We start from the raw sequence: 26,632 nt of genomic DNA on the forward strand, positions 1-26,632 counted from the left end.
TGCGGGGTGCGCACACCCACATAGAATGCACCTCTGCATCATAGCTCAGTTACAGGTAGGTAACCATTTGTTTTCTTTTGCAGATAGATGCCAGACCCCGGAGGGCAACAGCTCCCTGAAAATGTAATCGCTTTCTGGCTAAATGTTCCCTAATGAAAAGCATCCCACTGTCAGTGCTTTGGTTGTCATAAGCAATCTTGCGCATTACTTTCATCGAAGCTGGCTAGGCACTTCTGCTCTCTCGAGAGAGCTAAACAACATCCAGGCACCATTAAGAAATGCCAGTCATGTGCTGATGATCCATTGGGTACCAACTCCTCTGCTATTTAAGAAGCATTCTTACTCAGGCAGACTTTGAAATGATGTAATGATTTACCAGAAGCCATTATTACTGACGTGCCTTTTTTCTGCCTTTTCTTTCCCATCATTGCTAATTGCCAGGACCCCTGTGTGTCAATAGAAACCTTCTTCATCATCGTTCATTCATAGTGTCACAGCATCCCCATCGAAATCTTTACCATGCTATTGGTTGTGGGCTACTGCATAAAACATGTCATCTGCACAGAGAATGAGCCTTCCAATATGTAGGGCTTTATCCAAGAATGGGCCAGGCCGTGGTTCTCCAGCATTAGGGATATGGAGGAAACATGCTGTATGGAGTCCCCTATACTATATATGGGATTGAGCAGTCTTTCCCATTATCCCAGGCCATGGGGAGGCAGTGTACTAAGCCAGTGATAATATGATCCTGCATTGATCGCAATGGGAGCTTTACCTGAGTAAAGGCTACAAGAAGAGGATTTCCTTGACTTTTATTTTTAGCTTTTTAAAGTGTAACCCAGGCTAATGCAGTGTGACTCTTTGTCGCCTTCTAGTGGCATGTATGACAGTTTTATGAGTCTACTACTGCAGCTGAACTGGTAGACCTGGTCTTTTAGCTCAAGCAGTAGAGGCACATGGTTTTAAATACAGATGTCTAGGTTTGAGCCCCCCCAGATGATTCAACCGAGAATGTTCTTACCAAAGCAAAATATGTATTATCTTTCCCATTCTGTCCCTCCAAACAGCCCCCCCATTCTTGTGTATTCCAATGGAGGTAAAAGGCATTCTCCTCCAAAAGTCCTTATTGATAGCTTTCTAGTGTTGAAAGGTGTGTAGCGTAAGTAAATGAATTGGCAGGTTTATTGGGCGATTAGCCAAATATTACATATTTTTAAAGTGACCTTGTTAAAATAAAATCATATCTTTTTTTAAAAAAAAATCCCTTGCCTGTATAACTGTTAGCATATTAAATAATTAAAACAAAAAAAGCTTTTATGGCCCAAAGCCAGTGCTCGTGTAAATCACAATAGCTCAACGAGAGACGATGGTGTTAAGCCAATTTACATCAAGTAGACATCTTGCCCAACAATTCTAATTTTCTTCCCACCAGTTATGCTTTTTGTTTGCTCTTTGCACATAGCTCATTTGGAAGGTAAAACTAGACCAGTCAATTTTACTTCCAGATTTTCCTGCACAGGTACAGTGTTGTTGTGTTTGGGTGTCCAACATTGCAAAGGAATATTTAAATTTGCAACAGTAATAAAAGTCTGGGTCTAAGCTGCTGCGTGGTGTCTTTTTAGAATACTTATGAACATGGCCATGACTTTTACAGAGGAAGTGTCTGGCACTACCAACAGTAGTGCCAGATCCCTCACTGAGGACTGTATCCATATTCTCAGCCTCTTCATGCTGTTTATTTTTCAGCCTTTCATGGGGGACAACTACTGTGATGCCATCAATAACCGAGCCTTCTGCAACTATGATGGTGGGGACTGCTGCACCTCAACGGTCAAGACCAAAAAGGTAGGTCTGCCTGCCCCCTCTCTCACCCAGAGCTCCCCAACAATGCAGGCTCAGGCTTGGACAGTAATTGGTGTCCAGCTGGAGATCCAGGATGTGGAGAGATCTTCAGCTGCACAAACATTTCAAGGGGCAATGAACATTGTCCCACCAAAGGCACTGAATTTCTGCTGGTTCATTTGAAGGTGCTCTCATTCTCCTTTGATGTGCCTATGTGTTTCCCATCATAGCCTGCCTTAGGCCCATACAGCACATGTTGTTACATAGGGATACTGCTTTACCTCCTTCTTTCTTGTTCTAAACCAGTGGTTCCCTGGCTTCTTTGCAGACAACTGCTGGCTCCCCCTCGAGACTGGTTTGGCATGTCATCAGTAAAGCAGTCCGACGTCAGTTCTGACCCTGACTCTTGTGGGAATTACAGATAGGCACACTGAAAGGAGGATCTGCTGCATACAGTGTCGATTCCAAGGTTGCTCACTAAGGGACTGACAGAGAATTTAGCCACACGTGTTCACGCTTACGTACTGAATTTTGCACAGCTCTTTACCTCTTCTTTGGGATTTGTGGTTGAGACAGAAAGGCAAAAATCTTGATACTAACAAGGGAGGTAACTTAGGCTACGTCTACAGTACCCGCCTGAATCAGCGGGTAGAAATCGATCTCTCAGGGATCGAATTATCGCGTCTTGTCAGGACGCGACAATCGATCCCCGAATCGACGCTTGTACTCCACCAGTGGAGGTAGGAGTAAGCGCCGTCGATGGGGGAGCCGCGGAGGTCGATTTTGCTGCTGTCCTCACAGCGGGGTAAGTCGGCTCCGATAGGTCGAATTCAGCTACGCTATTCGCGTAGCTGAATTTGCGTATCTTAAATCAACCCCACCCCCACCCCGTAGTGAGGACATAGTCTTAGATGGAAGTATGCTAGGCTTAGTGTGTTTCAAGGCCAGTCATACCTGTCTAAGGAAAGGCAGTCTGTATACTACACCTGGAGGACAAAGAGGATGTCTCTGTAGGGAGCACAATCTTTTCTAAGTTGGCCCTCAGTACCAGGGTCTTTTTCCATCTTTCCTTTGGTTCATTCAGACATGTCTACCAAATCTGTGCTGTGACCTGTCTCTGGTACGTCGGGGACCACTGGAAAGGGGCAGTGAGCAATGACTGGCGAGAGGTTAATGTCATCTCTTGGTAGCAGCAGAGAAGGGGCGGGGGTAGTGCTTTAATTTTCCTAATTGTGCCTCTTTTCAGATATTTGATATAGTTCTGTTTTTAAAATGATTTGTGTGAACTGTGCAGTCAAAGGGGCAGCCCTGGCAAGGGAAGTTCTCTCTTTAGTCACAAATCACGTATTGCCTGGGCAGCGGCATGGGTATGAGCAAGGATATCCTGGGCAATTGCTTCCCGATTAATATCCCTCAACCCTTAACTGAACGGGCCACCTCTTGGGATGTAAGAGGGTGGTCAGTTTCCAGGGCCTAGTCAGTCATTGGTCTATCTGCTGGTATAGCCAAACAAATGTGGCTGTAGGTTTAAGAGGGGGTACCTCTCCACAAGGAACTGAACTAAGACCTCCAGACTCATTCCATATAGGATACTAAGGTGGGAGGGAAGAGAGGTTGCAAATTGCTATGCATTGGCCTGGCTCTGTTCCCATTGGCTTCTGTGGGAGTTTTACCATTATCTTCAATGGAAAGAGAGTTGGCCAACACGGAGAGCTTTTGAAAATCCCATCCTCAATATTTCCTAATCATTCACAAGGGCCAACCCCTCAAATGAAGTGTTTTCTCCAGATACATGCACTCAGCTTTCAAAGACTTTTAAAACACAACAACAAGAACCCAGAAACCAAACAAAACACACAAAAGAAATGAGAAAATGAACCAAGTCTTAGGATCTTCAACTCAAAAGTGAGATGGCCAGTGCCTAGTTTATTAAATTTATGGCATAATAATCTAACAGCCAGGAACATAGCATGATGTAAAAGTTTCAGAGGAAAAGGGTCATTTGAGGCCAGCAGTGTGTCTCATGCAGTTCAAAGGAATGGCCACCAGCTCACAGACACCTGTTTGAATTCCCATGCAGACACTCAGCCATATGGGGAAGTTAGTTGTTTTCCGGTCTAAGGGCCCTTGGCTGGAGAACAGATTTTAGGCATAGTTATTCAAATACAGCCTCCTCCTTTGAAGAGTATTATGAGTGGAATGTTAAAGGAGATATTCCTAAGGGAAAAACAATGAAAGGTGAGAGAAAAGAGAGATGCATAAAAATATTCCACATACCAAATCCTTCCAGCGCGATTTGCCACCTACTTAAAAGCCACAGCCTTAAAACACATTTTGGGTGTAAAGGCCAAAAACTGAAGGAGACATAGGGAGGGGCAAACCCATCTCTTTTAATTCCAGTACCAGATGAGGGTGTATTTCTACGCAGTTGTTCGAAAGTGTTCAAGCATTTGAGGGAGACACCTACCGCTGCTGTCTGGTGTGTCAGGCTCACTCACTGCGGTCTCACAACGCTCTTAAAAGAGGACTAATAAAATATTGTGTATTTGCACAGCACCTTTGATCCCCGAAGATCCCAAGACATTTTACGGTCTCCACTGCAATACAGTCACCTCTGAGTGTTTAACGGTGCACACCACCACCACATTTTGTTTTAAAAAAGGAAGCAAAGAATCATAATATATCCGGTTGAAGCTGCAGGTGTTAACAGTCATGCCGAGGTCTTTATTGACCACAAATGGTCAAAACTTTGGTTTTATGTCTCTTCCCAAAAAAGTGGTATTTCCAGCTGCAAAGCAACCACATAGAAATGGGCCGTACAGAAATAAAAGGTTCCACCAAAAAGTCCCTGGAACATTGACCCCTTTTCTGTTCGCGTTCCACAAATGTCCACGCACATCATGTTACACTGGCATGAAAGCTCACAGAAAGGTAATTTCAAATTTGCATGCACAAGGATTCACGGAAACCAAGTTTTAAATTGGCGCACACGTATATTAGCACAAGGTGGCCTTGTGCGCTCCTCCAGTCAAGGAATGGAAACAATGCCACATGACTTACCAGACCAATCACAACTCAGCTGAAATAATCAATATCAAATACTTGCTGAGAACTGCTCACCATCGGTCCACAGAGTTTAAAATAAATCACGAAAGAACTGCATGGAGGAGGTAGAAAAATTGCTATTTTGATATTCAGTAATATTGAGGTGAATATTTTTTGAGGCGATTACGATCTGTCATGGGTATTTAGTAAGCAGGAAAAGGATACATTCGTCAGACAAATGTTGTGCATTCCTGGATCAGCTGCAGTGTCCCACAACACCATGCCCAGGCAAAGAGTCTGAGAGAAGAGCACCACCTAATGAATCACCAACACCACTTCCTGCAACATCCTTTATGGAACCAGCTGCCAGGCCTGGCAGTTAACAATCAAAGGCTGTGCACCTAAAACTCAGGTTCCGTTTCTAGTCTAGTAGGGACTGGTACACGTACAGACAGCATGGTCAGCCCCTGAGGGAAAGGGTATGTTGCACTGCTATGGATGACCCCGGAGTGGCTTTGAAGGACTCCATAGGGAATGCCACGCAGCTCTCCTTGGCCAAAGGAAGGTCACCACAATGCATGTCATTGAGGGAGAAAGGGCTTCTGTTGTGGATTCAGAGGGAACAAGGTCCTCCATTAAGGACAAAATAAAATCCCATTTCTTTTTAATGTCTGCAACCTCCTGACCTGGCACAGATTGCCAGATTGCCCTTTGCCCAGCTGTGCTATAAAAGTGCTTCTTGTTTGCATCCCACAACACACAGAAATAAGGTATTTATAAAACATGTTTCAGAAAAATACAGCACATTGTTAAAGTAAGCAAGCAATTACCCAGGACATCTCTAGACTGGCTGTTGTCTGGAAGGACTGCCGGTCGGTGTAACATTCCAAGCCGATAGCATTCTGGGATCCCAGACAGCAAAAGTTAGGGCCAAATTCTGCCCCAAATTCCATGTGTGCAACTTCTTTGGAGTCAGTAGAAAGGGCTGGGTAGAGATGAGGGAGAAATTAGCCCCCAGAGGCCAACAAAGGAGCAACACAAGTAATTGATCGAAATTTCCCATACGCCCATCTTGCTGGGGTTATTTGTATCTTTCTGTACAGAACATTAAAGTTGTTGGCGTCCTTTCAAACGTAAGGCCGAATGCACACAACAGCCCCACCTTCAATAATGCATGATTTAGCCCGAAGAGCAGATTGCCTCAAATCCCACTATTAGGGTTCCTTTGATTTAGTGTCTGTTCCTTTCCTATCCCCTCATTTTATAGAATCGTATAGAATCATAGGACTGGAAGGGACCTCAAGAGGTCATCTTGTCCAGGCCCCTGCATTCAAGACAGGACTAGGTATTATCTAGACCATCCCTGACAGTTGTTTGTCTAACCTGCTCTTAAAAAATCTCCAATGGTGGAGATTCGAAAACCTCCCTAGACAATTTATTCCAGAGTTTAACCACCATGACAGGAAGTTTTTCCTAATGTCCAACCAAAACCTTCCTTGGTGCAATTTAAGCCCATTGCTGCTTGTCCTATTCTCACAGGTTAAAGAGAACAATTTTTCTCCCTCTTCCTTGTAACAACCTTTTATGTACTTGAAAACTGTTATCATGTCCCCTCTCCGTCTTCTCTTCTCCAGACTAAACAAATCCAATATTTTCAATCTTCCCTCACAGGTCATGTTTTCTAAACCTTTCATCATTTTTGTTGCTCTTCTCTAGAGCCTCTCCAGTTTGCCCACATCTTTCCTGAAATGTGGCGCCCAGAACCGGACGCAATACTCCAGTTGAGGTTTAATCAGTGCGGAGTAGAGTGAAAGAATTACTTCTCATGTCTTGCTTACAACACTCCTGTTAATGTAGCCCAGAATTATGTTTGCTTTTTTTGCAACAGTATTACACTCTTGACTCATATTTAGCTTGTGATTCCCAGATCCCTTTCCGCAGTACTCCTTCCTCGGCAGTCATTTCCCATTTTGTATGTGTGCAATTGATTGTTCTTTCCTAAGTGGAGTCCTTTGTATTTGTCCTTATTGAATTTCATCCTATTTACTTCAGCCCATTTCTCCAGTTTGTCCAGATCATTTTGATTTTTAATCCTGTCCTCCAAAACACTTGCAACCTCTCCCAGCCTGGTATCATCCACAGACTTTATGAGTATACTCTATATGCCATTATCTAAATCATTGATGAAGATATTGAACAGAACCAGACCCAGAACTGATCCCTGTGGGGCCCCTTGATATGTCCTTCCAGTTTGACTGTGAACCACTGATAACTACTCTCTGGGAATGGTTTTCCAACCAGTTATGCATCTACCTGACAGTAGCTCCATCCAGGTTGTATTTCCCTAGTTTGTTTATGAGAATGCCATGCAATACAATATCAAAAGCCTTACTAAAGCCAAAATATACCACTTCTACAGCTTCCCACCTATCCACAAGGCTTGTTACCCTGTCAAAGAAAGCTATTACATTGATTTGACATGATTTGTTCTTGACAAATCCATGCTGACTGTTACTTGTCACCTTATTATCTTCTAGGTGTCTGCAAATTGATTGCTTAATTATTTGCTCCATTATCTTTCCGGGTACTGAAGTTAAGGAGACTGCTCTGTAAATTCCTGGGTTGTCCTTATTCCCCTTTTTATAGATTGGCACTATATCTGCCCTTTTTGAGTCCTCTGGGGACTTATTTCAGAGATCCTCCAGAAATTCCCTGGGGAACGTTAACAACCCCTTATGGTGTAACTACTCCCCTGTTGTTGGTGGGTTTTTTTTCCTTCCCCCAAGATTTCTCCTCTCCAGTTGTCTTTCTCCTCCACTACTTTCCTCATTTCTTCCCATTTTATGAGTTTTCGCTTGACAAGCATGGCGAGAAAGAACTTGTGCAGATTGAAACCATTTCTCAATGGGCCCTGCTCACATACTTTATTCTAAACTATAATTACGGACACTCTGTGTTAAAGATTCTGCATCCCAGTCCCTGCAACTTGTTCAAGCAAATCTATCCCTGAAGAACAAGCTCTTTAAATTCCGCAAAACTGGACTGTATTTACAGTGCCACATTCTCCTCTGACTTAAATCCCTGCCACTCCACTTCATTGCAAGGGGTAGCCCCAGTGCAGTTGAAAGGAGAATCTGTCTCATACAGTTTCAGAGCTCAGGTTAGACATCAACTACTTTGCCTAATGCCAAGTATACATCATCCTGGCACAAATGTCCATTTAAAATGCCAAATCTTCAGCCGATTGATGTTCCATTGAAACAGGTGCACACCGTGGAGAGAAAAACACAAAGTGGCTCAGTGAAAAACAAATGAGGCCTAGTGCTGGATGGAGAACCTGGCATGGTTCATCCAACGTTTTGTTTATCCAAAACACATGGAAACTTATCTGACCCTCTTCACTCAAGAAACCAGGACATAAAGCAAAGGGCCTTGAGCAGACATATTGCCTTAATGTGCAGTAGTGTCAGCAATGATTTCCATGAGTGTGTCCATCCCACCCCAAAAGTGGGATCCAGTGGATCCCTATCCATCTTCTGTGGCCAAAAGTAAAAATGACAATCTATGAGTACTCTGGAGATGTAAATACCCAAATCTGATCATCTCTGAATCATGGCACTTTCTTGTTCCTATTCCTGCTCTTCTGCCTGAAGCCAACAGTCCTAACTGGCAGTGTTTAGAACGTGGGTATGAGAAAGCTCACATAACCAGTGGTCTAGCTGCAACTGAGAAAACTACGCTTATCCAGAAGAGTGGATCTCCCTGACATGCCACCTCCAGTGTCCCTGGCAAGCTGTTCCTGTGCACTGTAATTAGCTAGAGGTTCAATAAAGGGTGGGCATGAAGGAACAAAGGATGCAATGAATAGCATTGCTTCCTTAGTTTGGAAATGGTTCAGTGTTTAGTACACGCACCAAGTGCACTGTGTCCCCCAGGCGTTTGGGTGAACTTGCTTACTTGTTATGTTTGGTCCTGGTTAGCAAGTGGTTGTGTGACGTGTGAGGGCATTGTTGGTCATGGCTGGTTGAGTGGCCGTTTCAGGGCTCAGAGTTGGTTTGCATAATAGCAAAGGGATTCTTTTCCAGACAGCAATAAATTAAAAGGAGGGATGGTTGCAGCCCACATTGTCTATCCTAAGAGCAAATTCTTGGCTGGTATGAGAAATGCTGTAACCCCACGACATACAGCATTCCCTGGAGAGGTGCTAACTGAAGGTGTTTGCTCAGCCACCCAACCTTGCTTCATTAGCAAGTGTTACAGAAACCAAGGACCAGGGCTTTCCTTACTACACACCAGCTATTTGCCTCTGGGTGGTCAGGCTGCTCTGAAATCTTTGGTGCTTATTTAGACTAATTACATTCATGTTTTCACAAGCAGTAGCACAGGGATTGGAAGCACAACTGATTGCGGAGCGGCAGAGCTGCTTACTTTCACGCTCCGTGTGGTTTGCCAAACCGGCTCCCTTGCTCCTTTCAGCCCCTTGATTGTCAGCATTACGAACGCAGATGAAGAGCAGGGAATCAAAATAAGTTACTGACCTCCTTGTTACATCCTCCCCTCCTCTAGGGGGACGTCTACACAGCAACTAGACACCGGCGGCTGGCCCGTCTCAGCGGATTTGGGTTCGCGGGGATCGGGCTGCGGGGCTGTTTCATTGCTGTTAGACTTCTGGGCTTGGGCGGGAGCCCAGGCCCTAGGACCCTGCAGGGTGGGAGGCTCCCAGATCTCAGGCTCGATCCCAAAACCGGAAGTCTATACTGCAATGCAACAGCCCCATAGCCTGAGCCCTGTGAGCCCAAGTCAGCAGGCACGGGCCAGCCGTGGGTTTTTCTTTGCTATGTAGACGTACCCTCTAGGGCCTGACTCTACTCTCATGCCGGGTCTATGCCAATGTAATTACATTCATTTCAGTGGAGTTATTCCTGATTGACACCCCAGGGTGAATGAGAGGCGAATCGGGCCTGTTGACCTCAGTTGGGTAACTCCGGATTTACATCAGGATAAGTGAGAAGAGAGTCAGGCCCATGAACATCAAGGAGATAGTTCTGGATGTACACCCGTGGAAGAGGCAAGTCAGACCTTCTAAACCTTACATACCGTACTGTATTGGGCCTCTGAGGAGCTTGAATCTCTCCTTTCCCACGCCCTGAGGGGGCATTGACCTGGTTTGGGAGTGAACCCTGCATACCAGCCCAAAGAGTTAAAAGTCAATTTTTGCATCATCTCAGAAAAGCCCTGGTGACCTAAATGCCAAAAACCAGGGAGAAGAACCGTACAAGACGTGTTTGTGCTTAAGAGGCCTGTTAAGGAACAAAGCACCCACTTGGTGTGTGAACTCTGAGGGTATAGGGGGAGGTGAGGGGCCACCGAGAATGGCTCGCTGCAGCCTGCCATGCTTATCTTGACCCAGCACTTTTATCCATGGGAGGGGGGATGTACATGGGGGTTCTTCATACTTCCAGAGTTAGTCACATCAGGGAGATTTTGCAAACATTTCAACTCCTATCTAACAACACGCTGTTTCCCGACATGCGACGCTCCTCCCCCTCCCCCCCCAGCAGCGTTGGGGCCGATTCCACTCTTACTTATGTCAGTGTGAATCAGCCGCAAGTGCATTGAAGCTACAGTGTGAAGCGGGGGTGGGGGAGAGGGTGCGGAGGACTGAGAATCAGGCTATTTGTGTTACTGTTCTCCCGTCCCTCCCGGTACCTGCCTGGGATTTCACCCTGGGAAGGAGTCGAGTAATACCCTCAAATGCATTCCCATCTGTTTCCTCCAGATTGTCCTTTCTCAGCGATTCTCAGTGGGTTATCTGAGTCTGGATAGCATTAGCTGTGTGTCAATCCATAGCGGCCCCGTGAGGAGGACTAGCTGCCTCTGGTCCATTTCGTTGACTGGATCCCAGCCATGTATCGGTGTCTCCTGTCTTTGTGCTACCTCCTCTAGGTAGTGCTTCTTCACAGTCAGAACCGGACCTGTCATGTAGCGTATGAGCGCAGAAATTAAGGGCCTGATCCCAAGCCCACAGAAGTCAACAGAAAGATTCCCATGAACTTCAGCAGGCTCTGGATAAGCAGAGATTGCAGAGAAGAGGGTTATGTCCCTTCTATAGTCTGTGATGGATGTAAAGTTGGCTACACATTATATGGAGTTTTTAGCTCAAAGAAAAGGGGGAAAACAAAAAACAACTTCTAGTTGTGAACCACAAATAAATCCTCTCAGCTTTGGTGTCACAGAGCTGACAGAATTTAGCGGTTTGAAAGGCTGAAATGTCCTCATACAGGTGGTCTCTCTCTCTCTTTTTGTATGTTTGTCTGTCCTCTCCCCCTCCAGTGAAGCTGGAAGGCAAGAAATTTAAAACTGATGAAAGGAAGCAGTTTTTTACACATCAGATCATTTAACATGTGGAACTCACTGCCACATGAATTTATCGAGACCGAATTCTTGTTAAAATTCAGAAAGGGATTAGAAACATAAGGACTTGGCTACATTTGAAAGATAATTCAGATTAAGGTGGGATGTGAATTTAAAATGCAATAATGATTCTTGAATAGCTGTGTGTGTGGCTACTCTAATTCCGGAATAATGTTTGCTCTGCTTTCCTGTGTTCTCCATGTCTCTTTGTCTGGCTTTGCCTTTGATTCCTTTTGTTAACTGTGCGTGTGTGTGTGTGGGCGCGTGTGCGTGTGTGTGTATATTAAAGATAGACCCAAGGACCAAAATACAGATTTTTGACCCAAAGTTCCCCAGAGTTCCGTGCTAATCCATCCTGTGGTTTTTGGTTCTGGCCCATCTCTCAGATGTTTGTGCATGTGTGTGTGCATTCAAGATAGGCCCAAAGACCAGCATTCCGGTTTTGATCCATATGTCCCTGGAATTCTCTGTGGTTTTGGTTCTGGCCTATCTCTTATATGCCAGTGTGTGTGTATGTGGCTATGCGCTCTCATTTCTCTCCTCAACCCCCTTTCCAAGTCCCCTCTTGGGCTGTGGTGTTCTCTGCCTACATCAGTTTGTTTGTGGATACAGTATCTTTGTCTGTTTCACAACAATCACTGAGCCAAGACCTGAGTTTTTAACATTCTGTCTTTCTCCTGCTACAGCAGCATTCCTGGGTGTTAGGCATCAACTGTTGCAAGGGGAGACACAAGGGAACACAGGTCTTGGTAGCTAAATGAAGGAAAACAGATTTGTTTTTAAATGTATATAATATCTAGAGTCAATGCATATATTTGGACATGTCAGTGCTAGTCATAGATGCTGTTAATGACTTGGGATCTTAAAGAGCTGTCTGAAAAACAAAGCCCGTTCATTTTGGAGTGTGTTTTTCTAGGCTCAAGCACCTAACCAGACCATGGCCCAGTGAAAAGGAATGGAAGACAGCTTCTTAGTACTGGTGTTTGTTTATATTGCTGTGACACCTAGGAGCCTGAGTCATGCACCAGGCCCCTGTTGTGTCAGGAAATGTACAAACACAGAAGGAAAAGATAGTCTCTGCCCCCAAAGAGCTTAGGGCTGGATTTTTAAATGTCTATGGGAATTAGGCAGCTAGTCACTACTTGGTGCCTTTCTGCAGCTTTAGGTGCCCAAATACTTGTGAAAATCTGGCCCTGGGGGGCTTGGAACAAACATATGTTGTAATTGTTAGTTGTCTGGGAGAATGCAAGCCTTTCTCCTCTGCTCTTTTGTTGCTGAAGTCATGAGATTAGCCATGTGTGTTTGAGTTTACCTGTCCTCATTCCATCCTACCATTTTCTTCCCTGTCAATGAGTGATTGGCTTATGCCCTGGAGCACAAGCATTTATAGATTTGTATCCTGTCGGATGGGACTGTGGGTGTTCTCTTTATCCATATCAATGTCCAGTACATCGTTATACAACGCATAATTGACCCGGGAGTCTCGCTGCTGTTAAAGATATCATTGAAGTGAAGATTAGAACATTATATTAGATAGGATAAAAATATCTAAGGGGTATAAAGTGATTATCACAACCGCTCACTGGATTAGGAGGAAAATCCCCTTATCGCCATGTTGTTCCACTGCAGAGAACGTGTACTTTCCTCTGAAGCAACTTTTGGGGGCAGACTAGTGGACTAGTTGGATTATTTCAGTATAGAATCCTATAGGGCAGACTGTAGGGTTCTTTTAGGACAACACAGAGGAAGACATTCCCTCTCCAGAGGCTCTCATGGTGCAGAGGGATTATTCTCTTTCCGCAGATTGATAGAGTTTAAGGCCAGAAGGGACCATTAGGTCATGTCATCTGACCTCCTGTTTATCACTGGCCATTGCATTTCACTCTATATTGAGACCTGAGATTGTCCAGTTCTGATTTCACACGTCTTTGTAATGGTTTGTTAGAAAGCAAAGAAGGAGGGGCCGACAGAGGGGGGAAGGCTATAAGGAGATGCCCACTGACTTCATTTCGAAAGAACACCAGACTGACGTCAAACTGTAACAAACTCCAGAGAGCCAGGAAGTTCAAAAGTCAATATTTTGGCACAGCTCTGTGAGTTGTGCACAGGGAAATTACATACCTGTAACATGCTTCTTTGAAGACATCCTCTGAGAGGGTTCCCATTCTTGACTCTGGAGTTCCAAAGAGTGACAATCTTGCACTGATGGCATCTCTAAAGAAGGAGCATTCTCCCCAGGTTACAGGGAGAATAACTGAAACCCAGAGACAGAAGAGCTTGGCCAAGACAAAACAGTGACTCAGCAGTAGTCAGGAATGAACTTCAGGTCTTCACTGTACCCAATAGACTCCACCATCTCATTTAAGAATATCTGGGACATTGTAGTTTGCAGCAGTCTTGCCCTGACTGGTTTGGGGATGGACCAAGGTGTAACCTATTGGTAAAGGTATTTGCTATCAAACCTCAGTGTGTTAACTGGGAATTCTTAAGTAATGAATATAATTAATACACCCTTACAGGCCTGAAAGCTCATTGCTTCACTGCCTTAACTTGTGCCTATGCTTTACCTAGCAAATACTTATACCTTTAGGCTACAAAGTATCCTCTTAGCTCATCCTGTTTTCTCCAGTTTCTACCAATTCTCTGAATTCTATTTGAATGTATTTATTTTTAGACTCTTGAAATTTCTCTTCCCTTCACACGTTTCGCAGTCACCCGGTCTTTGATTCAGTTCTTTGGGCAGTGCCACAGCTTGACACAAAACCAGTGCCCTATTCCACCTGAACGGTTGAGGCTTGTGAAGGTGAAGTCAGACGTGCTGGGTGGTGGTTCGGGAGAGCACCGAATCCGTGCCCGGCGTTGGCTCTCGGAGCTCTTTTCTTAGCTTCTTTGTGTCCCCGTCTCAGGCTGCCTCATTGTGAAATAAAGACCGCCCCCCCGCCCCCGGCCCGTCTTTCCCGTACGTGTGTGTAAAGAGAAAGGCACGTTGTACACAGACACGCAGGCACATGTACGGAAGGGATAGCTCCATGGACAGAAATGGTAACTATGTGTGTAAGTGCATGGTCCACATTCTTCGATGTGCCAGTGATGGATGGATACCGATAGGGAACAGACAGATCCGAGCTCGATGGCCTGGAGAAAAGTGCATATAAAACGAGGGAGAAAACATGTGGCAGCAGAGCCAAGCGAACGAGAGGGAGCAAATGCTTGCTGTACTTGCCGAGAACATTTGAACAGGTTGCAGCACTGTCCTGGAAAGGGTTGGGGGAGGGGAATTAGGTCATTAACTCTGTCTGCGCAGATGGGAAAGACTCTTGGGAATTCACTTCAGGCAAGCAAGACTCTCCCCCACCCCCTTCTCTTTATGTAAATGCCATGATGCAATAGGCTGAAATCAACGTCTGTTAGCCAAGCACTCCGGGCTGTTACTGTAACTCCTGCACGCTCTTCTTTAAACAGGCAATGAGAAGATTTTATTTGCACAGAGCAAAATCTCCCGCTCCCATTCCTTCCAAGGTTTCCACCCACTCAGTCGTTGGGCCTCTGCACTTTGAAAACACCAAGCATTTAAAAGCTCACTCTTGGTGAAACACATGCACCTTTTCATCAGTGTTAAGTGCTAAGCAGTGTGCGGGTACAGCGCCTGCCCCGAGGAATTTAAGCCAAGGTTTTCAAAACTAGGTGCATAAAATTGGGCATAAAAGTCCACCTTTAGTCACTTAAGAAAACTTGCTTTTCTAAAGCGTTGAGCACGTGTCGTCTGCTGTTGGCATCAGTGGGAGCTTTTGAGTGACCGGTGCTTTTGAAAATCAGGTCTTATTCTGGAGCCTAAATATCGATTTAGGAGCCTATCTTCAAGCACGCAAGTTTGAAAATCTTGGCCTTACTATGTAGAACTGGGCCTTTATCACTCCCATTACCTTCAGTGCATGCAGGTTTCTCCCCTAAATGACAGAACAAGATTGGACAGGACCCAGTGCACGCTGATAACTTTGACTCTTGGGATGCCGAAGTTGTAATCTTGTCGTGAGTTAGTGCTTATGGGCTTTGTGGGAGCAGGGGGCCTTCAGGAGAGGCTGGGAGCCTGGCATTGGGATAAGGAAGGGCAATCCAAGCACAGTGATGCAGAAGACTGCTGCAAGCCTGACAGAGAAAGCTCTAGTTCTTCAGACAAACACGTCCGTATTGATAATATGTCGTGTGGCAAGGGTCCCACGTTCTATGCCTGTAGGCCAAGGCCTGAACCTGCCGAGCTCCCCTCTCACCACTACAGATTGTGTCTTTGGGTATGTCTACATGGCAGCCATGGGTGTGAACGGCCTCTGGTGGAGATGTAGCTGTACTCCAGCTAGCTCTCTACAAGTAGAAGTGAGGACACCACAGGCCAGGCTTCAGTGCCAAGAACTACGTGCTTCGGGGGAGAGGGGGGAGGCAGGCTTGTGCAGCAGCACAAGTTAGCAAGCTAGCTAGAGCGCAGAGAGCATGGGTATGTCTACCCAAGCTGCCATTCACATCCCCGGCCACAGTATGGACAGACCTTTTGAGATAGGGCTGTAGTGTGTTGGGGAAGCAGCGTGGAAGGCTCGCACTGCTGTTGCCTGTGCTGTACCTGTCCTGTCGATGGACAGAGGACTGAGGGTCCCAGTGCTGACAATCCACTGCTTGAATAAATCACGCCACAATAGCATTGAGTCAAGTAAGCCAGCTGGTCAACAGTTCTCTGAGGGCATCTTGTGTTTTGAGACCTGTTCCTTATCCACATGACTGTCGAAAAGTGTGTTTCCTCATGCACTTCCCTGTATTTTTGCCTCTATCCCATAGGTTATTCCTTTCCCTATGTCCTGTGACCTACAAGCAGAATGTGCTTGCCTAGACCCCAACGCTCAAGAGAACAATCAGAAGGATGTACGCAGCTTCAGTCGCGGGTAACGTCCGGCAACATGGAATGGACGATCACACCGCTAAAGGCAGGCTCGGAGAGACACCACATCCCTTTTTGGTATTGTCTTTAACATTTAGCTGCTCAACTGGATGGCATTTCTGCACCAGGGACCTTTAGAATTCACCCAGTCTGCCTTTAATTTTTGTCCAAGGAGAACTCAAAGTGGGGGGTTATGTATTAAGTATATCTTAAATAGCAAAAACAACAAACAAGCAAAAACAAAGAGTCAAGTCAAGACTTTTAAGTATCAAAACAGCATGTGTTTATGCAGTTGTGCGCCCACCTAATTTGAACTGTTTGTATCTAGATCTAAGGCGAGAAACAAGCCATATATATATATACAAATTTATAGAGATAAATAGAGAGATTGAGATCAAAGCAAACACACTTTCCCCTCTCCAGCGCTCATAACTCAGAGCATTCATGGAAGAGGCTGAGCTCTCGGATGAAACCAGGCCAAGCCTATATTGATGCTGAATGCCAGGTATCTCATGCCCAGGGCACTGAGGTTAGGATGGGTTCACCACGGTGACTGTCTTTCCAAATGGCCAGATGGATGAAATGTGGGTTGCATTATCTTATCATGGAAATATTACACCCAGGCTAGGAGCTTTGCAAACTGTACTGGGCTTTTCTGCGCGGCTCCACTGGCCTACCTCCAGCCTGCAAATTGCAGCCTACGCATGGGAGAACTCCGAGACATTTGCTGGTGGGCAGACCGTCCCGTGGTGAAGCAAGGGCGGGGGCTAGCGAGTGGATGGGCTGAGGATTGGCATTTATGAGTTAGGCTGGCACTGAGGATTGGAGATTATTGCTCCTGAGGGAATAGGGAGGGTAAATCAAACCCCCATACTTGTCGTTGGAGCATGTCTGCTGCTGCTACTCCTGCTGCTATGTCCCATACAACTAGTTTCTTTACTGTGTCAGGACAGGGTGACAACAACCCCAAGCAACCAAACAATCTGCCTTAAAGCTTACCTACAACCTGCCTTTCAGACCCTCTGGTTTTCTCCTCAGCACTGGGGCAAGAAATCAGGACACCAGCCAGCCAAAGAGATTTGCTGCTTCACCTCCAGCTAGCCAATGGTTCTGCTTACGCCTCCCCTTTGGTATGTGGGTATATTATATTGAAGAACCTCTTTGTGCTCCTGTTGGCGCAGGAGGAGAGGAGAGGAGAGGCAGAGAGTGCAAAGGCACAAGCCGAGGGGAAAGAATGGCTGGGGACAGTATTAGAGTTTTGAACCCGGTTTGTCAGTATTAAATTCTCAGGCCTGTGGGCGGATCCATCCCACATAGCGACTTCAGAGCAGGAGATCAGCTGCTTGGAACCTTCCAAAAGGAAGGGCGTTAAGAGAGGCTACCCTCACACCTCCCATCTGCCCCCTCCTCTCCACCTCCAGTTCTGGTCCTGAAAGGTGCACTTTCCACCGGCCGCTCCGTCATTTCTTAATTGGGATTCAGCATCCTCTGGTTGCTCAGATCCCATTGAGTCAATCTGATACCCAGCGGAGCCAGTGTGGACATTGCTGCTACAACCCATTCCAAACGTATCCCTAAAGTCTGCACACTAACGGCTGGATTTGCATCCAGGGCTCCTATTGACAATAATGCCTCCCTGAAAGGGTTAATCTCCCCTTCTGTGGGGCTTTAAAATGGGCTCAAACAAGAGGCGGGTCTAACGTTGCCTGACAAGGGAATGGCAGCGGCATTTTAGAGCTTGGGCAGCTCCTTTAAGTGCATTGGCAAGGGCCACGGGGCCAGATGTGGGACCTCTAGTGCCCAGCTCCCCTTGAAGCCATCCTAGAACCGGCTGCTGTCCCTTGAACCACTGCAGCCCAGAATGAACCATCCTGCTTGCCTGATCTTTTAGACTTTGGGGAAGGGAAAAGATGTGGTGGGAAGGGCAAAAAATTCACATTTTAAGCCAAAAGAGGAATTCTTCTTCAACGCAATGATACCAAAAGCCCCCAGTGCTTCATTGCCCAGCTTGGGCATCCCAGTGGTACTCACTGATTTAGGGGCCTTAGGACCGCTCCCTAGACCTAGACTTTATTTCGGTTGGGTGTAGTCAATGCCCAGCCTTCTACAGAGGCTGCATCTCCCTTCCCCAGCCATGGCATGCCTGGGGGAGCTGCCGGAGGTTGTAAAAATGGCTCGACGTGAGAAATCAACATGCTTGTAGGAATTGGGGTCAAGTTTAAGGATCCAAAGAGAAAGGGCCAAACACCTCCCTGGACTCACTCTGTTAAAGCTAAGGCCATTAAACGAGTGATGCCCACAAAACAATTCCAGTCTGGGAGGGCTGGGGCAGTGAATCTGTCATAAATCTGCTGAAGGGTCCCACATCCAAAGCCCTCTATCGATGCAGAGAACAGGTACCGGTCCTGGCTGTCATGCAGGCATCCCACCCACCTGCACGCACGCGCTCACTGTTGCCCTCCCAAGGACAAAAGGATTGGTCCGGCATCATGGCTCTTTCAGGGGGGCTGATCTTGAGCATCCTCAAATCTAGCTGAACAGAATGGGAGCTGCACTTACTCACAGCGATCCCCTGCAGCCCTGAGTCCTTTGCCTCTCTTCGGAGGCTGCCAGCCACACGAAAATACACGTGAGACGGTGGCATTGCCCCTCCCCCGTGCTGGCAGTTTGCTTCGTGTATCATCAAAAGCGCTCACAAGCCCCAGATGCCCTTTAAATGCCGACCGCCTTGTGTCCTCTACGCCCGAGGCAGGTTGGCAGGAGCTCTGCTCTGTGTCCCATGACCTATCTGCACCACCCAGAGAGCAGGGGCAGCTATAACGTTTCAGTTATATGTATTAATATGGGTTTGGTTTATATCTATACTTTCCCCAGTTAGAACGCTACCCTGCCTAGAGCCCCAAAGGCGCATACTTGTCTCGTGCCCGCTGTGAGCGCCTGTGAACTCAGGGCCAAAACAGCCCCTTTTGCATAGAGAGGGATCAATGCGGAGAAGATAGGGCAAGCTGCTGCTCACAGAGATTTGAGTCCTTCTTGCTTGAGGGGGCGGGGCTAGTGTGGAAGGAGGTGTGGCCTCTCACCCATACAGCCTCACAGGCCAGTCACAGCACTGCAATTCCCGGTCTGCCAACAGTGGCAGCCCCCTCTTCAGGGCAGAACCTCCATGCTGCTCTTTTCCCCACTGGGCCGTGCATCTCCCCCGACGGAGCCCACAGCACCAGCAGCGGATGTTAGCGCTGCTTCGCGCAGCATTCCCTCCCAGGGGCTTTATTAGAAGAAAACCTGGGTTGGCATGTGCGTGAGGGGGCTCCTGATTCCCACCTCTGCCCCCTTGCGCTCCCTGAACGCAAGCCTCCCATTGCGCCTTGCCTCTGTGCATAGGTGGGTGAGTGGAGGGGCCGCAAAGGGACGTGGGCCCTTTACCACCCTCCCTCGCAGCGGTCCTGAGGAAAAGATTAATCTAATCCTTGGCGTATAAGGGGTTAACTCTTTCAGGGTCCAGTCCAGCTCCCATTGACTTCAGTGGAAAGACTCCCATTGACTTCAGTGGGGGTTGGATCAGGCAGGAGGAAGAGGTGAGAGGGACACAAGCCACCAAGCAAATGCACAAAACAAAAGATATAAAGCCACCGAAGGCAGCTGCTCACTTGGTGCAGGTCCCGTTGCACCTGCCTGACTGCCAGAGATGTGGGGCCAACGCTCCACCCCACAGTAGCTCTGAGTGAGGTGATCATCTTCGCTTGGAGCAGGGTTTGCCCAAGCTTGGCTCCTGCTGCCGATGGCGTCCATGGCTAGGAGGAGGGAGAGTTAGATCAGAAAGCGGTGAATCGTGCGTGACGGGGTGGAAAACCCCTATCAGCTGCTACCCTCCACCCCAAAACGGACTGTGCTGGTGTCCAGGCTTTCTTGCACATTCTGCTGCCCCTCGCCCCCATGGCTAAGACAGGAGGGTTGTGCCAGAGGGTCGTTCAGAGTCAGGTTCCAGCTACCTCCCTTCCGGTTTTGGTTTCACTTGGTTGTAACTGTCGGTTTGTTCTAGGTTTTACCTGTGTTTAAAAAAAAAAAAAATTAAAAAAAAAACCCCAAACAACGGTTTCTTGCTGCAACTGATTCAAGTGGGGAAAAAAATAACAACAAGGCTTTACAGAGATAAGAGAAAGAGGAGGGGGAAAAAGAAAGGAAAAAAAAAAGATGCATGATCCAAACCTGAGAAGAGCAAAACCTATTTTTGTGTGTTATTCGGCCAACTGAGTAGAGAGTTAGACACTTATGTGTAGCTATTCCTAGAAATACAGTGAAGTGTTTATTGCATTGTCTGGGGGGTTTTCGGGGTTTGGGTTGTTTTTTTTTTTTTTTCCCCTTGTGCTTTGTGACAAGTCCAGGAAATAAGGCTAGTTTGATTGTTTTTTGTTTCTTGCAGGGGAGGGGGAGGGAAGTTGGTATATTGTTGTTTTTTGGAGGGTGGGGGTGGGTGGGTTCATTGCATTTATTTTTTCCAGATTTTTTTAACGTGTGTATTTGTGCTTTTTTACATTATCCAACTGTACATATACATTTATCCAGTATTTCACTGTGCTCCAATTACTGCACTCAAAAATCACTGCACAGTCTGAATTCAGAATGACAAGACAGAGAGAGAGAGAGAGAAAAAGAAAAGAAAAGCTGCTAAATAATCAGACAGGTAATTCCAATTAGTTGTGATTAGGGGCACTAAACTTTTCCCCGTTTCCTAGGTTCCATCCCTTGATTTCCATGAGAGTCCAAACTAGAAAACAAGGAGGTGACTGAATGGGTTATACTGACCCTTAGGTTGGGATTTCCTAAGGGCGTTAGATGCCAGTACTTTGGTGTCTAACTCCCTTGGACAGCTTTGAGAATCCTCGCCTTAAGGCCTCATCTTGCAGTCTTCTCACCTACAAAACTCCCACAGACGCCAGTGAGAGTTAGGTGTGTGTTCAGTCTGTCACTGGGAGAAGGCCATGTGCAGAGAGTTGATATCTTCAAGATACATAGCCTGATTCTGATCTCAGTGGTGTAACTCCATTGACTGCAACTGAGTAACTTCCGCATTGCAGCATCCTGGGGCCCAATCCTGTCTCTCCAAGAGGCTGAGTCCCTCCAAGAGGCGCTGAGCACCCTTAATTCCCATTGACTTGAGGATGTTCTGCACCTTGTTGGATTGAGCCCCATGTTCCCCTTGATAGAGTTTAACCATTGAGCTCAAGGGGGCTTGGTCAGGACTTACTGAGAGCAGACCCAGACCTGTCAAGCTGTACTTCCTCTGAGCTCCAGTTCACTGGGGCAATAGGGACTAATGCAAAGGTTAATGGGTTGCCCTTGCTCCCAGTGAACCCAGTTTTCAGACTCTCAGTGGAGTATAGCAGGATGGGGATGATGTTTTCATTGTAGTAATATTTTGTAGCAAACCATTTCCCCCCCCTTTTGGCCCCATTCTACAGCTCTGAGATTCAGTTCAAATCTAATTGCTTCCTCTGTAGCCAAGCACAAGTGCATGAGTTGGCTTGACTAGCGTCAGATAGAGAGTCTTGGTGCTACATGTGCAATATTGGCCGTGCGGGGGGAGGCGGAGGAGGCGGAGCTAATGAGGGTCATGCTTGAGCCAAAAGAACTCCGTTCTGAAAACGTTTTTGGTTCGGATTTTTATTTTTTTTCAATCCATGAGGTCACAATTCAGCCACCCGTTGTGATCTTCTGAGTACAAAGAACCAGGGCTGTAACGAGACATTTTTCACCAGCAATTCAAGAGGGAGGAATTGGAACCATTGTGGAGTTTGCATTGTACGGCCTCTGTAATCATTTACCTGTCTGTAGATGTTGGGCTGAATCTTGTTCCCATCAACGCCAACAAGAGGTTTTTTTTTTTTGTTATTGACTTCAATGGGAGCAGGATTGAGCCATATTAGAGAGATATATGCGATATATATAATATTATATGTGTAATATTATATATATATGTGTAATATTTACAAATAAAACTGTGATCTCATCTAGAGAAAAAAATGTATTCATAGTACCAACTGCTCTTCCATATTTATGTATCATATTGTATCTTTTTATTATTGTTATAATTATTATGTTTATTATTATTATTATTATTATGGAATCTTTCTGGCACTTTCTGGAAGCCACGTCAACCAATAATCCAAGGAAGTGCGGAGGAGCTATTTTCACACGAATTCTACTGGTCTACTGTATACAAGAAAAATGAAGAAAAAAAAAAAAAAAAAAAGGAAGAAACAGATAAACAAAATACAGTTCAGCCCTTAATTCTGTACCTCACGCCTGTACGTTTGCTGCTCCTATTTTGGGTTTTTATTTTGCATTCGTTTGTTTTTAACGGATCTAATTTAAGTCTCCAAGCAATATATAAAGATGTAAATAGTAAAGCTTATTTATTAAGATTGTCATCTTTTTTTAATTTATATTTACACAATTGTTCATCTAATTTATTTCTTTTTTCAATACAGTTTTTAACAGTTGTCCTGTTTTTTTTGGTTCATGAGGTTTTTTTTTTACCATTTTCACAGAATTTCTTTATACAGGTTTTTTTTTAAAAAAAAACAAAAACAAATTCCTCTGGTCTTTCAAATACAGGTCACATGTCATTTAAGAAAAAAAAAAGCTATGTCAAAGACATAAGAAATATTTTGCCATTGTTGATTCCTATACTTTAAAGTTCTATATTATATAAATATATAATACCTTGTATGCTTAAATATTTAACTGTGTGATTTTGTATATATCTTCATACACATGCTCACACATCTAAGAGGGTTTATGTCCCCTGATGCCGGGAGAACAGAGAATCAAAAACACAAACAATATAAGCTTGTATTAAAGAGTTCTGAACTGGAATTTTTTCTTGTGCCACATCTTCTTTGGTTTCTTGTGGTAAGTGGACAGTGGACATATTACTACCTAATATGTATTGAAAAGAACACTGGCCTTTAGTAAGCACTTGGTTACGTCTGTTACAGGGATCCTAGAGTTGGCTACCACAGGCGCGGCGCACGTGTGTGTGTGTGTGTGTGTGTGAGAGAGAGAGAGAGAGAGAGAGAGAGAGAGAGACTGACTGAGTGACTGACTGTTGGGTGGGAAATAGTTTGAATGAAATGCAAAATGATTGCACTACAGGCAATGAAAAGACTTACAGAAGCAGTCCATATGGTGACTTTTAAATAGTATGGCGTCTTACTCCCTTGCTACCTGGTGTCTTTGCAATTGCGGAATTGGGACAGTAGCCTCCAACCGAAGCACACTGGCCACTGCTGAACCAATTAGTTAAGACCTTGTTAGGGGTAGGTGCCCCCATTCAGGAAAACATTTTACATGTTTAAGTCCATCTCTATTCAGGAAAACACTTAGGTATGTGCTTCCATCAAGTCCTCATCAATTGCTTATATTTAAGCACATGCTTAAATGCTCTTCCTGCAGTGATGTTTGCCTGATTTGTGGCTAGGATCCTTCACTTTACTAAATGCAGAGCAGTTATCAGTCTAGGTTTTTGTGTAGCTGCATGGAGAAGTGAGGTTTCACTGGTTGCTGCTCATCAGGCAAAAACATAAATTGCCCCCAAAAGAGCAAGCTCTGTGATGTCTTGAAATCCAAGATCCCTGCTAGTAACTTAAAAAGAATGATGACCATCATGGTAAGTGTGAATACTTAAGACATAACCCTTAACATCATAAAGAGTAGGTCTATACTTCGGGTCCGGCGGTAAGCAATCGATCTTCTGGGATCGATCCCGAAAGTGCTCGCCGTTGATGCCGGTACGCCTGCTCCGCGAGACCTGACCGCAGTAACTAATAGTAACAATTTAAATTTGGTCTCTGAAGTCGGCAGCGCAGTGTGCACAAATAGAGAGAGAGAGAGAACACAGTCGTGTTTAGAGCAGGGGTGTGTGCCAGGGTGGCAAACAGGGCCATGCCCCACCCCCCGCAGTCAGTGCGGGGAGAAGCGGGAGCCAGCTCCACCAGCCCTGGAGCCACGGTGGGGAGAACGAGGTTTTCTGGCAGGGGAGCGCCAGCTCCTCTGGCTGGGGGGGGGGGGAAGGGGGGTAGAGAGGAGGCAGAGAACTAGCTCCACTGGATGCTGAGGGTGGGGCGAGCCAGCTCCCGTGGCTGCGGGCGGGTCCTCCCAAAGCAGCCAAATTTTTATTCCTCTGCACAACCTTGGCTTAGCGATACTTACACTTCAGCAAAAGCCGGCATGGTTTGCATATCAGGGTACACCTCGGCTGGTCCTTGGTTGCTACCATGAGCCGTCAGTGCTTCTATGTTCCTCAGCATTAGCACGCCTCTTAAAGGTCTGGCAGGGAGGAACCGGTGCTGGCTAAGCACGGTTTCCGCACAGTATCACTGAATGACTGAGGGGCAGTTACACTCCCTCTTTTGCATCTTGGTGACCCTCCCCCTGGCAGGATTTTTTTTTTCTTCCCCAGCCGATTGGCCCCCAGTAGGCTCAATTTTCTAGTCTTTTAAAAAATGCAAACAAAGGGATTTTTGCCCCCTTTTCACGCCAAAGCCAGACAGTGGCCACCACAAAAGCATTGCCACACTGGGGCCACCCTCAATGCAAGGGTATTGCTGATGTGTGTGTGTGGGGGGGGGGGGAGGTGGGCTGAGAGCTGCCTAAATGCAGTTATAAAGCTGGAAACGCCAGACACTCTTTAGGCACCAAGCCTGTGGCCATACAAGAAAACATTCCGCTAAAGATGAGCGTCATTCTCAATGGGTCAGGCACTAGCCAGGCCTGCAACCCACTCCTGCCCAAGGCCTTTTAAGGCGCTTTGAAACCTCCCCGGGCAGATAAAAGCCACACACACATTACAGGCCTGCTCCCAGTAGCTGTGCTGCCTGAACACAGTGCTTCCCATTTTAATCTTGCTCCGTTGTTTACAGGGCAAGAATGTGCCTTTCGTTTACCTCCTAAAGAATGAGATTCTGCAATCCATTCAAATTGTTTTCATCTGTGCACAAATGGACACATCTCAGTTACAGGCCCAAGGGGCTGTGCAGGTCCAAAAAGACAGGGGAAAAATGAAAAACCCCACAGAACTGTAGTTTCTTGCTCTTTCATAAAAAGGTACAGCTTTAAACTCACAATAAAAACAAACACTGAGCAGTTGTTTTGCTGGGGAACGTGTGTAAAGTGATGGGCAGCCATATGGTGCCTCCATTTGGCTTCAAGGATTCGCAAGCACCGTAAAAACGACAGGCTAGCTTGTGACACTGAGCTATGCCTCCTGCAAAGGCATTAAACTTCCCCTTCCCGCCCCCGTTTCCCCTCTGTGGGATGACCAGCTCATGGATCCAGGCCCGTAGGAGTAAGGCAGTGCTGCCTACGCCCCACTTCTGGGGCAGATGGAGGCAGGCAGTGGGCAGAGAAACTGGCCCGTGTAGCCGTCAGGGCGATGGAGGTGGCAGTAACTGTCTGCTGCGATAGGCCCGCAGCAATTTAATACCCCTCCTAGTGACTGAGAGGATTGGCTTCCGACGCCACTCCTGGGCTGGCGTAAATTACACACAGGGCCCTGGGTAAGGGTATAAGCCTAGCCCCGCTGTGTTCAGGAATCACACCAGCAGTGCTGATGGACACTGCGTAGCCGTGCCCAGGGATGCTGCAGCCCCACAAGATGGGAAGCTAGGGTGACCAGCTGTCCCGATTTTATAGGGACCATCCTGCTATTCAGAGCTTTTTTTTATATTGGCCAACCCCCCCATCCCGGTTTTTCACACTTTCTATCTGGTCACCCTATGGGAAGCAAAGTTTCAAGCAGTTGAAAGTGGAGAGTGAATTTAGCTAGTAAACACTGGGCCATTGGGTTAATGCTGCAAAACACCCAGGCTGCCATGGGCTCGTTACTGATTAGAAAGGACGAGAACCTCCAGTTTATACAGCTCGTCTTTAAAAAAAAAACCACCCCAGCACAACCAGCAGAACACTGCTCACTAGCGCCACCCTGGGGCACCCGTTCAGCTGGCACCATACCCCACTCACAACCTTTCTGCAGCACGTTCCTTGGCGCTTTTGCAGCCAAACACCGACCGGCTCCACATTGCTTAGCATGAGGCAGAATGGTCACGCGCCCTAACGTCTCGCCGACGGCGGTGCCCCTGCCATGGCTGTGTCTGAATCAGGATGTGTTTTTCGCCATACTTCGCTGGCCAGAGAAACCCGATCAGCTTCATGTTTTACAAACAGAGCCAATCACGTCTGAACAGCTGGGAGTTTCAGAGCCAGTCAGGGTGGGATTTTCCACCCAATGCCCTTTAGAAATGAATGGCAACAGGCCATAGAGTTTTCCTAGGCAGCTTTGACAATCCCGACGGTCGTTGCTGGTGGAAGTGCGAGACCCACAGCGCTGGCTGAAGAGCAGCTCTCTGC

General features: G+C 46.4%; 1 protein-coding gene across 1 annotated transcript in view; it reads left to right on the top strand.

Annotated features, from left to right (window-relative positions):
• PAPPA (pappalysin 1) overlaps positions 1 to 20,353 on the top strand; it is a 229,378-nt gene extending 209,025 nt beyond the window's left edge. The window contains exons 21-22 of the mRNA XM_034793713.1: positions 1,747 to 1,845; positions 16,126 to 20,353. Of these exons, the coding sequence (XP_034649604.1) occupies positions 1,747 to 1,845; positions 16,126 to 16,233 (207 nt within the window). The 3' untranslated portion in view covers positions 16,234 to 20,353. The remainder of the gene's footprint in view (positions 1 to 1,746; positions 1,846 to 16,125) is intronic.
• The last annotated feature ends 6,279 nt before the right edge of the window (positions 20,354 to 26,632 follow it).

The sequence above is a fragment of the Trachemys scripta genome, chromosome 17 (genome assembly GCF_013100865.1).
Source record: "Trachemys scripta elegans isolate TJP31775 chromosome 17, CAS_Tse_1.0, whole genome shotgun sequence".
NCBI lineage: Eukaryota > Metazoa > Chordata > Testudines > Emydidae > Trachemys > Trachemys scripta.